At 41.6% G+C, this 16,707-nt stretch overlaps 1 protein-coding gene across 1 annotated transcript in view; it reads right to left on the reverse strand.

Annotated features, from left to right (window-relative positions):
- Positions 1 to 16,707, reverse strand: part of kcnq1.2 (potassium voltage-gated channel, KQT-like subfamily, member 1.2) — a 160,538-nt gene that overhangs the window by 38,415 nt on the left and 105,416 nt on the right. Inside the window, exons 13-16 of the mRNA XM_034149470.1 lie at positions 15,890 to 15,965; positions 14,682 to 14,776; positions 13,478 to 13,518; positions 12,389 to 12,450 (exon numbers count right to left, since the gene is read on the reverse strand). Of these exons, the coding sequence (XP_034005361.1) occupies positions 12,389 to 12,450; positions 13,478 to 13,518; positions 14,682 to 14,776; positions 15,890 to 15,965 (274 nt within the window). The remainder of the gene's footprint in view (positions 1 to 12,388; positions 12,451 to 13,477; positions 13,519 to 14,681; positions 14,777 to 15,889; positions 15,966 to 16,707) is intronic.

Consider the following 16,707-nt stretch of genomic DNA (forward strand, 5'->3'; position numbering starts at 1 on the left):
ATATTCATAGCCATTAGAACAAAGTTCATCCACAGTTGAAACACATAATGTTTTTTTAACTAATTAATCCACTGGTCAATCCTCAGATAATACATCTGCAGCCATTTTAATATGAAGTTAATTGTTAGAGTCGTTTATCAAACCAAAAAAGCCAAATATTTTTTAAATGTGAGGATTTGGTGCCATCTTTGTATTTTGACAGACAAAAGAAAACTAAGCAATAGCTATGTATTGATTCATTTAAAAAAGCAAACAACATCTGAATGGATAATGAATATAATCCCAAGTTTAAAACGTATAGTAAATCCAAACAGAAACTAATTAGCTCTGTCTAAAACCTTAGTTGCGTGATTGCTAAGAAGAGATTGTTTTGATATCGCGGCAGCCATCTGCCATAGCATGCTGTCGTCCAATGACAGCCCAGCATACACGCTGCTGTGACAGACGACAGACACTGAGCTGCCCGGCGAACACAGGGGGGGGGGGGGGGGGGGGGCTACCAAGCACGCACACACCCCCCCACACACAGCACCTGCATTCCCACAGTAGTCAAAGTCAACAGTCACAGCCCATCCCCCACCTCGACACTATCAGCGAGGGAGGGAGGGGGTGAGTGTGTGTAGGGGGGAAAGAAATCTTTGGGGAGAAGGGAGTGATTTCAACTCTTCTCCGTGGATGAGAGAAGCTGGATGGGCTTGGAGTGGCGGTGGGAGTAGAGCAGCAGAGGGGGGAGTGGGTGATGGAGAGGGAGAAGGGTCAGAGGGAAAAGGGAGGGGAGTGATCCAGCTGAGACAGCAGATCTCCACCGAGGCCCAGTGCCAATGCCAAGGTGCTGAGTGTGCTGTGCGGGGAGAAAACACACACCGGCTTTCTTTCTTGTTAAAGTCAAAAATAGCCTCATGCACAAACACACTCTTCACTTACTTCCCTGCAAAATTCAACAAGTGAACAAATGCGCACTCCACAGAAACTCAGATTCAAACACACACATTCAAACCGGACAATCTCTCTGCCCTTAAGTGCCTTGTCGCCCTCTTCCCTCTCAGGAGACTCTTGTCGCTTCCCTTTGCACCTCTCTATCGAGCTGTGCACAACCTCCTGTCAGCTGAGACAAACTGACAGGACAAGACACACAGTTTCACCATCAGGCCGAACGGGCTCCATTGTGCCCTAATTACCAGGCCTGCTGGGATGCCCTTTGACCTTAAGACACATTCTGTTTGGCCAGCATTGGACTGGTGGGAATGAACCCCTTAGCAGACACTGACCTTTCCATGTTCACTTCTCACCACAAGCCCTGTGAACGCACTTGATGTGTCTGTGTGTGTGTGTGTGTGTGTGTGTGTGTGTGTGTGTGTGTGTGCAAGCCCGCTGAGCTCCACAAGCCTTGTGCAGTGACAGGAGCTACATCAAAAAGTTATTTGACTTGGCTAATAATGCTAATAATGCTAATAATGTCAAGTAAACATATTGCTGTCTAACTCCTATTCTGCTTAGTTAGCTAAAATGACTATTTGATCACACTCCTTCTGTCCAGCATCTGTGAGAACATCAGAAACAGCAGACTATCTAATCTACTCCTTATCATTCTGGTCCAGTTGCTCCAGTCTCCTCCTCCTTGTGTGTGAAGGAGGAGACGCATCCCAGTCAGCTTGCCCTTCTGTTTGGCTCTTGTCTCTGTCTGAGGTTCACTGCAACCCGCTATCTGCTGCTCTTATCAGGCCGACTTCAGCTCAGACACTCCTGGCCTCCCTCTTCCTCCGCAGTATGTCATGCAGGAGACGTACAGTATCTAGACCTCCAGGCTAAGGTCTGATCTCTAGCTGCCTGTCTGTCTCTTTCTGTCTCAGTCTGTCTCGGTTTCTAAGAACCATTTAAATAAGAATGGTGGATCAAGCTGTCTGCTGTGCATGCAGAGTTTCAGATGATCTGAAAATCTTGTTTATATATAAGCTCTATATAGCTTGTCTCAGCGATATAGAGCTTATAAGAGTCTTTAAATCATCACCAACATGTTTAGCTGCAACAGAAGCTGTGTATAGCTAAAAAGAGCAGAAAAGCCCACAGCAGACAGACACAGTTTGGCTAATAGTTGAACATATTGGAACGTTTTGCAGGTAAACAGCCACTGGAGTTTAACAAAACAAGAACAATTGATTAAATATTGGACATATTGACTAGGTTTGCAAAAACACAACCATCTGTGGTTGAAATACTGTCAGTCATTTCCATATAATAGAACATTGGAATTGGGATTTGAGATAATTTTTGTTATGCATGTAAATTATTCCCACATTATGAAACAATGGTTGCAAAATACTTTTCTTGTTTCTACCACACTGCCTCTATTTCAAATCATCACTGTAACATCATCATTGTTTTTTTTTATTTAACTGTGAGTGTTGTTGCTATTGTTTCCACTTGACCTACTGTATGTCAACAGATTCCTGGAAGTAAGGCCCTCAGCGAGTGTCATATACAGAAAATCTCGTCTGGCACAACAAAGGGGCTTATCTGTCTCTCTTGGAACCGATCGATGGCAGAGGGGGCAGAATAAACCTGTGGGAAAGCTCTCTGCATTTCATCAGCATTTTATATTTCAACACGGATTACAAAACATGCTTTTCGTTTATTTTCATTATAAGGCTGTAATATGCCAGTAGAGCCAATGACACTTCTCAGACGAGGCAGGTATGCAAGGTTATGATATGGCTGTTCAACATTATATTTACAACAATTGAGACAGGATAAGCGGCACCGCCTGTGGTCATACTAACAGTCGATAGTTGCATAACAGACACAGGGTGGAGGATTGATGGTCCCCATTCAAAGTATTGTAAATATGCAGTTCCCATTCACATCCCCATTCACTAGTTCAACCTCAAATACCAGTAACCCGATTTGATCCATTGTACCGTATGGTTCTAGGCGACGCCTGTATCCTGTGTGCACTACAAAGTTAATTGCACACAATTGAAAGGAGTGTCACTTTAAATCCTCTACAGGGAAAACTAAGGGCCCAGAGGTATAGAAAAACACCCACCATTATACTCCCATAAAATCATTAGTCATTTACTGAAAAAACTCACTACGGAATACAGACAAGCTTGTTAAGTGTTTTGCAAAATACTGACGCCATTAAAGCAAATAGGAGCCGACAGGAGACTGGGCAAAGTGTGGCTGGAGCAAGTCGGGCAAACACATAGGTGTGCACATGCACACACACATGCCACCATTTACTGTGGGCACTAGCAACCCCACTGTTGCCTGAGGGATGTGTCTGGGCACAGAGTACCATAGGGCCAATGTCTGAACCACAAGTGGCCCAGTCAAATCTTTACACAGTCATAAACACGCCGGCATTAGTAACAGCTAGTTAAAATCATTCCATGAACTAAGGCGCTAGCCTGCTATGGCACAACACCCCGCTGTAATAATAACATTTACCTTTTTCTATTTTTAATCTGCTACCGTGTAATTGCATGGCAATGTCGGTCTGTGTTTAAGGCATCACTATGGCCTCGACTGGATGGATTCACATGAAATGTTGTACAGAACCGTGTGTCCTGACTGTGGTGGTCCCATTGCAACTATTAGATACAAAACCATAACATATGGTAAAGATATTGATGTGGCCCAAAGGGTGATTTCTAATGACCAGGGAGATCCTTTAACCTTTCTCTTCCATCATCAGGTCAGTATATTAAATGTGAAATATTATGGTTTTTGACCAAAAACAAGCAGACATTTTCTACGAATCCCTTGTATCCTTAAGAGGTCAAACTTCACTATTTACTATATCCTTTTTAATGACGTTTTGTGTGTGCTTGATGGTTGGGCAGAGATATGTATCTGCTTACATTACACACATACAGGCATACGTACAGTATTATACCTATGCACATATCCCCCATTAATGGTCCCCCGGTACTAGCTTGACTTAATAGCAGTGACATTTACACTCATGGTCTCTGGAGTAATTTACACAGCTTGGCATTATTCGTAGCTGGTTTACTGTTCCATGCCGTATAGACTGATTTAATAGCACTCGAGAGTAGGGTGGCACCAGGGCTATTTAGAACCGTGCATTAGTACGACTACATTTCCCAATAAAACACAAGCCCCTGTTTCATGAACTGTAAAGTGACCCCTTCTTAACCTTCTTAAATAAGCTCACACCTCTCCGCTGATAATGAACTGGTCCATGCAGGAGTACATTAGTGGTCAAAACGAAAGAAGCGAGGGCATTTGGCCAAGACAGTAAAATACGTGTGCAGAAAATATATCCCAGGGCTCTAAGAAATTTAGGGCAATTAAAATGGAAATGTACCATGGGTATTTACAGCCAAGGAGTGAGCCCACAGTGGGTGCTACCAAGATGCAGAGAGGGAGGGAGAGACAGTGGCAGTGCACAGCATGATTTAGATGCTGTGAGTGAGACTGCAGGCCTATAATCCAAAGGCACAGAACCAGACAGAGACAGAGGAAAGAAGAAGGGGCAAGCTCTGTGGGCAAAGCTGGGAGTGAGAGCGAAAGGAGTGATAGAGACACGCACATGCAGAGAGAGATAGAAAGCAAGAGAGAGACTGGGAGATGGAGAGTGAGCAGCCAGACATGCAGGCAGACTGTCCGTCTCTGGTTTGTGGGAATGCGGTAAAGACACAGTAGTAGGCAGGGTCCCGACTCTGAAATTAGAGAGTGGCGCTAAAATAAGGGAGCCAGAGCCAAAGGCCTTCTGGGAGCTGCCAGGGGCTGCATCCCCAGCGCACTGCCCAAACATGATTTACGGATGGACTGCACTACAAACAGCACGCCGCTCCTGGTGCGCTATCTGACTCGCAGCAGCACACCACTCGCTGCATGCTATCCAGTTCACAGCGCTATAAAGATACCACATCAACGGTGGGAGGTGTCGACGTGAGAAAGACCAGTTGGGCTCGGTGCAGCGTAGGGTGGTGTAGCGAGTCAGTGAGAGAAGGCTGCTAAATCTGAACACAGGCCAAAAACAACAAAAAAGTATAGTGTTAAAAACCACAACGGGTTATGTTGGTATGGCTGTGTTTCAGTATGTAGGAAGAAGATGGAATATAGGACACAACACTTTGCACTATGAGATATTGTTTAACAGCCGTGCAATGTTATCATTGTGACTATATTCTATTCATTGTCTTTGTATTAGGGTTGTTCTGTCGTTATATGAACTTGGCTTGGGAAGCGAAGGGTTCCAGTCCTGATCAGACCAAACACACGTAGCATGGACTGCTAGCTGGATAGTTGCCAGTTCACTTCCTGGGCCGGAAACCCTGGCAGCCTGTTTGCTCCGACACCTCACCATAAAAAAGTGGCATGTGTTTGTATATGTATATTATGTATTAGGACCTCATGTATATACTGTATGTCCTGTGTATGTGTGGGTATTGTACTGTGTATACTATAACAGTGAACAACTGAATTTCCCCTTGGGGATAAATAATGCTTCGTCAAAAGCTAAGCAGATGACATTGTACTTACAGTATATCGTGGTCACTGAATTTAACGGGACAGCACTTCTGTCAGTCCAGACACAAAGCAATGCATTCTGTTCATTAAATCAATGTTAGAAAAATAGTAAAAGCCTAGCAGCGCCAGCGTCTGTTGTACTTTGGAGGACAATGACCTTTGACCTCCCTATGGCAGGGGGACAGTGAAAAGAAAAAGTGCCGTTAAATATGACTACATTTTTTCATCAGAACACAATGCAACAAAAGCACATGTAGATCGTTGTACAGATCTTTTATCCGTTTAAATTCTGTGGCAGTGTAAAGAAGCCTGTGCAGGAAAGGATTCAGAGAACAAGATTTAATCAGGAGAGAAAAACAGGGGGCGGGGGGGGTGAGGTTGTTGTGTTCGGTATCGCAGGCCAAGTCCAGACATGCAGGGAGATTTTGTATGTGCCTGTCTGTAGCGCGGGCAGAAACAGTTCGGCCTTTTGCAGAGAAACTGTGTGTTCCAGGACTTTTTGTGTGTGTGTGTGTGTGTGTGTGTGTGTGTGTGTGTGTGTGTGTGTGTGTGTGTGTGTGTGTGTGTGTGTGTGTGTGTGTGTGTGTGTGTGTGTGTGTGTGTGTGTGTGTGTGTGTGCACATGCGCTTCCTTTGCCAAGTTTCCTCTCTTTGTTTAGAACGGCCTGGTCAGTCCGGCTCCCCGCTGAGCTCGCTGCGGCCAAATACACACATATATCAAAACACAGCACAACAACAGACAGGGTGCTCTCAGGGCAGAGAGGTGCTGGGAATAGAGGGGGGGAGACAGAGAGGTGTACGTGGGGGAAAACAGAAAGAGAGGGGGGACAGAGCTGGAAAGATGGAAAGTGTTTGACGGCTGCAAACTCTTTCTCACCCTTTCGAGCAGAAGGGTAGAAAAAGGACAGACAGTGGGTCACTGTTACCCTCAGTAATTACAGCGAGAGGACAGAGGAATAAGCAGGAAAGTGGAAGAATGAATAAATGACTCAGACAAAGGGAAGGAGGAGGCAAATGAACAGTGTGACCACTTCAATCTTTTAAACATTTTATGACTTTATAATGGGAAAAATATTCAAATGTTCTCAAAAAACAAAGTGGGATTTATTTCAACTGCAATTTATTGCACTGAGCTCCACACAAAGTGACAAATGAATACTCAAAGACAAAGACATTTTCATTAAAATAACAATAAGTGAAAAATGTAATTACGTTGGTTCTTTTTGGCACTTTAATTGCTTTTTTAAAGAGCAATCACAACCCAGTCCATTTGGTAGACATGATTGTTCTGTGAAGGATACCAACATAATACTGCACAGAGACTGAGGTCTGCAGATATTTAATTTACCCTTTTATTGTCCAAAATGTTTTTATTTTCTAGCTTTAGATACTTTCCAGTGAACTTAAAAAAAAACTAAAAATAACCCTTCGTGCTAAAATTCAATCGAGCGTGACATAAGAACAGCAGCAACCTCATTGAACTCTGAAGCATTTTTCAAGTCCAACACATTTAAAAATATCTTTTAAAAAACGTTTACAACTCTGTATGTGGTCTGTAACATGCTGTTCAGTTTATTACTATATTACTCGGTTTTAGTTAAGAATACATATTTCCTCTGGTCTTTGATTCCTGTGCATTAATTCTGTTGTGATCGTAAAATGGAAGAGTTTTGTAGAGAAAATAACTACAGCCACAGTGAATATCCCAGGCACTAAAGAGGGATTACAGTAATAGCTGCTATTGATGTGGGCTGTAACTTGTTCTGGGTGCCAATACCGAAAATAAAGGACAACAAGATTTGATCCAAGATTTATTGATGCATAATTATTAATCGATGTAATGCGTGTAAAGCTGCTCGTCCAGCCGTTAAGTCTCAGAACCCTCCCACACCAGCTGAAGAGAAATGAAGCTCTTCCTGTTTGCCCGGCATAAAACTGCTAGATGGACAACAGTGTGTGTGTGTGTGTGTGTGTGTGTGTGTGTGTGTGTGTGTGTGTGTGTGTGTGTGTGTGTGTGTGTGTGTGTGTGTGACTGCATTTGTATATTTATGTCTGTCTGTATATCCACTTGTATTTTTGTATATGGTCTAATGTATAAATATGTATATATATGAGCGTGTGTGTGTTTACCAGGCCCTCATCTCTAAAGCCCTCCACTGGGTCTGGATCGGACCAGTCTAAACACACACACACACAGTCACGCACACACACTGCTGCCCCCCTCAAAGCCATGCTTTTAAAGACGAGGGGCCCTAAATGCCTTACAGATGGACTCCTAACAAACACAACACTCTGTCCCGGCCCTCAAGTATTTCCAGTATTTGGCCTTGCTGTAATTTACAGCATACTTACCTAATTGAGATGCTATTACGGTCGGGGCACGCATTCTTCTGCGTACGCCTAGTACTAATGCACAAGATATAAGCGTGTCATGCATGGCACAGTGTATTTGCCCTAATATAGCGGAGTGAAGTTAACCACAGAGTGAGTGTGATGAATGGTCCATGTAGTGTACTTAGAGCAACGCAAATAATGATGTGTTGAGCAGAGACATGTTTGTGCAGGTCTGCAGGGCACATTAGAGCCCCCCCCCCCACTAGACACTGCTGAAGGTTTTACATCCATCAAAGACCCAGTTTCCAAATATAACTGAATACCATTTGGATGACTAAATTATGACGGCATAATTACTGAATGTGATACTCATAGCGAGTAATTGCCCCCTTGCTGCTGAAACATCAGTTGTTTTTCACACACTGACTGACGTGAATCTTCTTCAAGCTTTTAAAGAGCCAACTCATTATGGCACAGCAGATTTTTTTAATATATTATTTTTATCTTTTATTAGAAATGGCAACAATCAGAATTAAATTTGTAACCTGTAAATATAATGTATGATGTCCTTTATTGTTTTATGTTTCATGTGGAACCTATTTGCTGCAGGTCTCCCTTGTAAAAGAGATCTATGATCATAGGGACCAATCTGGTTAAATAAAGGTTTGAAATGAAATGAAATGAAATGTAGACATTAGCTAAAATTAAATAAATTAATGAGGGTGAATTAGAAATCACCCTCATTAAATTTAAGTTAAATTAAATTCAGCTTTTACATTTTTAATAAATCACATACATGTATTGAAATAAGGTATAATCAAAACTCTTCATAAAGAACAACATAATATGTTCTCTTTCAAAAACCTATTTTGCAATAAGTTGTTCAGTATTTTTAAATGTATCGTCAATTGTCAAATTATTTATTTTCAGCAGACATACAACATTTATAAATGTGGTGTTAACTAACATTTCATATAACCTTGGGAAAATCTTGCAAACTTGAAAAAAACAAAAAACGTGACATTCTGACATAGGGCTGTGCAATTAATCGTATTTTAATCGCAATTACGATTTTGGCCTGCCACAATTACGAAAACAACATAATCGAAAAAAACGATTATTTTGCTTTGCTAGGTTGTGACAGTGCACTGCAACATATTTGATCAAATCTATTTGTATTTATCATATTTATATATGTTTAGTAGCTTGTTGAAGTGCGCTCCAAAATATTTGTTGATCTTGTTTATTGGTATTTATTATTTTGATATTATTTATTTAAATGTAGATATAAATGTGTCATTTATTTAATTTATTTTTGTATTGGTTTTTCAGTTGAATTATACGCTCAGGGAAATCAACAGTTAAAAAGATACTGTTCAAATTATTATTTGTATTTAAAAGTTCAATAAATGGATGTTTTCAAAGTCATGAATAATCGTATTTAATAATCGTGATATCAATTATTGACCAAAATAATCGTGATTATGATTTTTGCCATAATCGCACAGCCCTATTCTGACATAATAAAAGTCCCTGTCTTTTGGCTCCATAATACTTCACACTACTGTTAAATCTCTAGAACAAAAAGGGGTCGGACTAAGAAACATGTTCTTCGGACACTTATTTGCAGACTATGTGAAAGCAAATTGTCGTAATTTCCCTGACCTTTCCGTCTTTCTGTCTCTGGAAAACCCTTTCCTTGTAAAAGAGGGAGATTTATCACAAACATTGGGCTGACTTCATCCTAAAGCACGCAGCGAGCTCCGGTCTGAAAGGCCACGCTGAATCCCAGAGACACTGGCCCCTGTTTCAGCTTGTCGTTTGGGTATTTTTCATCGAGTGTGTCTGACAGAAAGATAACACACTGTCACAGACTGCCATCCATCTTCGTTTCCACGTCGCTCCTGGAGAATTCAATTTCGAGTGTGGGGTTAGACACGTCGGTGATTAATCGACTCTATGCTCTATGTGTGTGAGTGTAGACCTAGATGTGTCTTTGTCTTTGTGTGATAAATCACTGTCCATCTCTGTACAGGACACACAATGCCCGAGCCCCCTTCAGCCCACTAAAGATAAATTAATCTACAAGTGATGTGCTGACAATAGCTCAACAAGAAAATGATTCTATGTAACTTTCTCAGCTGCAGCATGAAGCACAGTCAGAGTGGAAGATGTCTCACAGAGGAAAGGGGAAAAGAAAGTGGGAATGGAAACGCACAGAAACCCACCCACACACAAACATTAGGGCACAGAGTTGATGAATAATACTTCAGGGCTGTTGGGAAAGATCGTTTACGGAGCCGATCCAACTGTGACACCAGGGTTTTTCTTCGCGTGTGATTAGGTTTATTATTACGAGCGATATGCGAGAGGTGACGCAACGCAGGAACTGCACAACGTTATGAAATGCGAGCAGTGATGCGGGACAAACAAAAGTGTTTGTAATTCACAACTGAACACAGTAACAACACACTTGATTGATTGTTGGTTTTATCTCATTAAACATCTACTGTAAACGTTCATTTAGATTGAGTGTTATGTTTGGACGGGGCATTGTGTTCTTGCTGCAACACACGCTGTATGTGGAAACGTTGTTTCAAGTGTGATGAATACATTTGGTAAGGTGTCAAGAAATGATTTAACAATGTAAAGATTTGAGAGGGCTAGGAGCACAAATACAATTCTGTAGTGTAAATATGAAATCACCACTTCCCACAGACATAAATCTGTGTGTTATGTCTATGTTTAGTTTATCTAGAGTGAACAATAATATCTGGAGCGTTATGGTGCAGGCGTATCAGGAGGAGGAGCAGGGAATGTACCAAGTAAGAGGTCGATGGGTTCATCCACCTGCTGCCTGAGGAGGAAAAAAAGCCCCCCATTTCCCCTTTGAACAGGTGTGCCAGCCCGTCAAAACCATCAAAACAAGAAATTCACACGGCCAGAAATCAGAGAGGGGAAGGGGGCGTGTGCTGAGGTGGGAAAAACAGTAATTATGAAGGATGGGTGTCACAAGTTACTGTTCTGTTTCACTTTGAGAGGCGCTTGTTGCAGAAATGCATGCATATACAGGAACAGTGATTAGTTCCACATTGTTTAGGGGGGAAAAAGACTGCATCAGTATGGTTCCACCGATTTGTTTCTCAATTATCCACCTCTCGATTGTATTTTATGTCAAGGCAGAGTTAGGAGAGAGAAGTGAAAGAGGGAAAGACTAAAAGAGAAAAAAAGAGAGCAAGAGAGTCATAGGTAGAAGAGGAATATCTGACCGCAGGTTTATGTTTCCAATCAGGAGATTGCGATCAAAACGTGTAGCCCAGAGCAAATGGGCCATAACTCATTCACAGAGGGAGGTCTTCAAGCTCCGAGAGCACATTGGTTCAAGATCATTACTCCTCTCTGCGTAACAAAGAGGTCTGAAAACAGCAAACGCATGCAAACATTAAAGAACATCAGCTTGATGAGCGCAGCAGAGGTGGTATGGTAAAGGAAAAGTGGGGGAAATCCTGAGCCGGCTGACATGAATAGAAAATAAGTGGCTGCAGAATGCATTGTTCTATTGTGTAGGAGTTGTTTTCATTGACTGCGAGTTGTGAGAACAACTTAACTATAAGGTTTGATTTTCAACACCATAGAAAAACAAACTTCAACACGAAAACACATTTCCAAACCTTTCCAAATCCCCAAAAAACTATTTCACTTTATAGAGATGCCGCCAGCCAGACAAACAAACAGCAGATGTAGCCACACACTAAAACCAACACACGTTTTATATTCTGTGATTTGCACATGGAAAGAATAAGAGACATAAATGCAGACAGTCACATCCGAAGACCAGTCCAACTGGTACAACCATTCCCACTGGGGAAGAGGTTATCTTGGCATCACACTGGCATCAGGGTTGGCATCATGCTGGCATCACATTGGGCCTGTTCCTGACAGAAGACACGCCTAGTTACACCCGTGGGTTTCATAACACAGCTGTTGTTTTTTGGCTTTGCCTCTTTTCTCTTAGCTCCCTAATTCTTCCAATACTCTAATATTCAGATATGGAAACATAAACATCCAAGAATTATCACCACCCGACGTACCTAGGATTACAGGAAACAGGAAGAGCTGGCATGGAAAACCATCAAAATAACCCAGCCCACACAAAAAAAAAAAACTGAATGAAAAATAATGTAACTTCAGCTTAAATGCAGCACTGAATCGCTGCTGATGGGTTGGAGAATAGGGAACGCAGGTGTTTGTTTGGCATTGGCTCAGGCTGACAGAGCCAAGCCAAAACAAGGTCATATCAAAAGATTTCCACACATGCATTCATCTGATAAAAGAGACTTATTCACACAGTTCTGCAGTCACACACACACGCATACACACGCACACACACACACACACACACACACACACACACACACACACACACACACACACACACACACACACACACACACACACACACACACACCTGCCTATGAAGGTTAAGGGCAATCTAATAATCGTATCTCTCCTACCTCACAGACAAAACACACAGTGAGCAGCAGGGGTGTGCCTACCTTATCTTCCAGCCTGATCAGTCGCGCCCCAATAGTTGGGTATTCTTTATCTTCTCCTTTTCCTAGTGAATGAATTAAAAAAACACGTTTACACACAAATGCTTATTTAATGCATTGGCATTGATTGCAAAATTGGTATTATTTGCAAAGAAAGAAGCAGAAAAGTACATTTAGTCACACTCAATTACTACATGCTTACACACGTTACAAACACAACACTGTCATTAACAGTAAGAGCCTTATAGACTCATGATCCAAAGTGAAATAACCAGTTCATTCAGTTTCTGCTGATCTGTGAGTACAGGTCACAGTGGCACATTTACAGCCCCCTACTGTAATGTTAACAGTGGATGCATGTCAAATAAGAGTTATGTGGTCGTGACGACACAATGTAGTGATTCTTCTGGTAAGTTTAGGTTGGCTAAACTTCCGCAATATTTTGGGAACTGCATTAAACAAACAGTATTTGTTTAGGTGTTCTAACCATCAATGAGCAAAAACAGCTTTAAGTAATGTCCATATCATGCAAAATGTCCTTTTTACTGTCAGTTGCAGTGCACATTATACATGTTGACGTAATTTCTCTATAAATAATGAATACTTAGTAAACTATATGTTTAACTCGGATAGTAAATGACTATAACTGTTAAGTAAAAGTAAACAACACAAAACTATCAAATGTCACTTGAAAATATGATGCTTTAATTGTAATATTATTTAAAAAAGGTTAGTAGAGTTGATGACACCTACATCATTAAATTATAGTAAATTATCAAATCTTTCATTACTAACTTTCACTATAAATTCAAAACCAATGTACACACACTGAAGGACATAGACATCAAATCATCCATAAGCCTGCTAGAACATGCCTACATGCATGTTGAAACAGGCAGGGTGATTACATTCATAAATATGAAGACACACATGTAAACATAGCCACATCCAAACAGAGATATTTGCACATTACAGACCACTCTTTTCCTCTCATATTTAGTCTGGCTCAGCTTGTGTATGTGCAAGGTGTAAACACAGAGATGGAGTGAGGAGTGATGGCTGTCTATCAGATGTAGACTGCTGTGTGTTTACCTGGAAGAAACATTCCTGGCTTCCCCAGTGTGCCGTCCAGCCTGAGGAAACAGAGAGAAGAAATTAACTGAGAAAGGTACAGCCACTGGCCAGATACAGAGACAATTCAGTCAAGTAAACAACACCTTATTCCAGCTCATGAACAAAACAGTAACATAATACAAGCCAATTTATAGTGCCAAAGCTTAAACAGTACTTTAGTTATCACCGTTTGGAAAAAAATAGTTTTAAGAGATGCTATAAATAAATGTGTCCCTATTGAAAATCTTTAAAAATAAAAGAATGAGACTTCAAAAGATAATATGGACTATAGGAAATGTTTACATCTACTATAGCATTTTAATATGCACCGCAAAGCATGGCTTTTTATTACAGCTATCAATGTCCTTTATTAACCATTTTAAGTGGTCATTGCATAATTTTGGTGTTTTGCAGGAGTCAGTCAATAAGTCACGTGACCTTTTTCTATGGATGTTCTGTTGAATTCCTGTATTTTTAGGGTTAAAACCTTTTATTGCAGTTTATCAGCAGCTTAGATTTGGCTCTTTTTACTTTGTATAGAAGACTTACATTACTGCAGTCTGTTATAAATTGTATTAAATAATCAAAGAATCAGTATTTTGTTGCCTGCAGGTTACGAAACGTCACGGTGCATTTCCATGGTTCAGCTGATTTACTGCCAAAGGTGTTACAGGGTTCAGGTGACGTATTTACACAAGTAGGACCCACTTTAGTGAGGACTGGACTTCATTCAAGCTCAACAAGGTGTAACAAATCAGAGAGCAGTCAGGTCCTCCCCTGTCTGTCAGATGAGCCGTAAGGACAGTAACACACGGAACTGCAATTACTGGATGCTTAATGGAGGAATTTGCAACGGTGCTATCTTCTCTTCCTGTTGTGCTTATGACCCAGTTCAGCTGACCATGATGTCAGTACAGCCTGGTTAAAGGCAGGACAAACACTAACTCCAATGCTCATGGTACAAATACACTTCACAGCTATTGTGTGCCATTCTTGAGATGGAATTACCAAGGCCATATCAAGACCTTTTTTTTGTTGCAAAATGGGATTATACATGATGTTTTCTGACTTTTTTCTTCACTAAAAGGTGGTATCCTGTAAAATAAAAAGTTCAAACCAACTGACACTAAATTAAAGAGTGAAGGTGGGAGAGAAATAAATGAAACAAGGTCAAAGACACCACCTTCTCTGCAGCTCCTTGATGCGGACCATCATGTTGAGGTGACCCTGGGAATACTGCTCGATCACGTCTCGCACATCATAGGGCTTCCGCGCTTCCTGTGGATCAACGCACGCGCACACACACACACACACACACACACACACACACACACACACACACACACACACACACACACACACACACACACACACACACACACACACACACACACACACACACACACACACACACACACACACACACACACACACACACACACACACACACACACACACACACACACACACACACACACACAAGCCATTGTCAGCCATCGCCGCTGTTGCTTGGTCCCCCCGAAAACATCCCCCAACCCCCTTGGGTGCAAAGGGTTCATTGTTAACTCATTGTGTGAGTGTGTGAGTATGTGTGTGTATGCGTGTGTGTGTTGGTGCGTGCACTGACAAGTGCATGGTCATGTAGAAAGCAATCGTGTTAAGGTCCTTTCACAGCTTTGTTTAGTGTGACGTGGATACAAGCAGCATCAGAAAGAACCCAGTGAACTCTTTAGGGTATCCTCGGCATACACAGAGTATAGCCTCTGCAGCTGAACTCACTTAGCCTTAATTGAAAACATATAGAACACTTGGAAACGGTAAGAATAGAGGAACCATTTGACAATAACATGTGGCATGAAAATGATTGGCAAAGTATCGCAAAAATGATAATTTTGTTTTTACTTAAATATGTACTGCCCAAAATGTTTGATTCTGATGCCTTTTAGTACTGTGGGAGACAATGTCCTGCTGTGTGTGTGTGTGTGTGTGTGTGTGTGTGTGTGTGTGTGCCTGTGTGTGCGTTTATGTGAGTGCAGTACAGTAAGTCAATTCCTACTGTAGCCCCAGAGACAGGTTAGCAGACTTCCCTTGGTACTACGCCTGAACTGAAGTGAGCACAAAGACATGCAGGTGCAAGTTTCAGGCATTTACACACGTACACTACACACACGTACACACACGTACACACACTTACACATGCACATCAGCGCTGCAGCTGATATATGCCCTTGGGGCTCCCCCTACTTATCCTGTATAACCACATAAACACTACACACACAGACACACTTCTCTCACTCTCAATCTGTCTCTCTTTCTTTATCTCCTCCTTCTTTTCTGTTTCCTCAACTTTGTAAGATTTCTCTTGCGTTCTCTGGATTTCATTTTGCTTACCTGAAATCTCTTCCGGGCCACAAAGTACTGCATTCGGCGGAGGACTTTAACAGCTGATCTTTGGGCATGGGACAACCTGTGACAAAAAAGGAGACAGATTTAGTCAAAGAGAAACACTGATGGATGAGTCTACAGGCAATTCCTTCTTATAAAAAGTGGCTTATTTTCACGAGAGAGGAGTTTAAAAGAAGACAACAAAGGCCGCAAACTCAAAGCCCAGTTTCAGTGGATGTTGCTGCATTCAATAATCAATAAACAATGTGTGACTAACGCAAGAGCAAAACACATGACCCGGAAATGAGAGCACACACACATAAACAGGTATCGTTCATGTACACAGAAATACACATTTAACCCCTGACTGTATGTGTTGACACAGATTAACCCCTGCTCTCTATCAGCGCTCGCCTTATCTGTCACAACTATGACTGCAGAGTGAAACAGAAGGAAAACAGACTCAGTTTGCATTAAGAGGAATCCCAAAACACAAGTCCCTCGGCTCAGAGCTGCACATCTGTGTCAACAAAAGAGAAAACCCACTGGTATGGAGCTAAACATTGAAACAGAAACCACTGGACGCAAACAACACACACGAAATACCACAGTGACTGTAAAGCATGCACTTGTGTTTGTTTTTTTAAAGAGGCTCTCTGTTTGCTGTGTGTTGGTGCTCATGTGATTTATTTGTCAGAAACCATGTCCTTGAAATGTGTGACAGCGGCATGTTTGTAAGATGTGTGCTATAAATAAATACATAAACAGGGCGATGTGTTGAGTAACTGGATTTCAGTGATCCATGTGATTAAAAAATACACAAA

The sequence above is a fragment of the Trematomus bernacchii genome, unplaced genomic scaffold (genome assembly GCF_902827165.1).
Source record: "Trematomus bernacchii unplaced genomic scaffold, fTreBer1.1, whole genome shotgun sequence".
In the NCBI taxonomy this organism is placed as follows: Eukaryota; Metazoa; Chordata; class Actinopteri; order Perciformes; family Nototheniidae; genus Trematomus; species Trematomus bernacchii.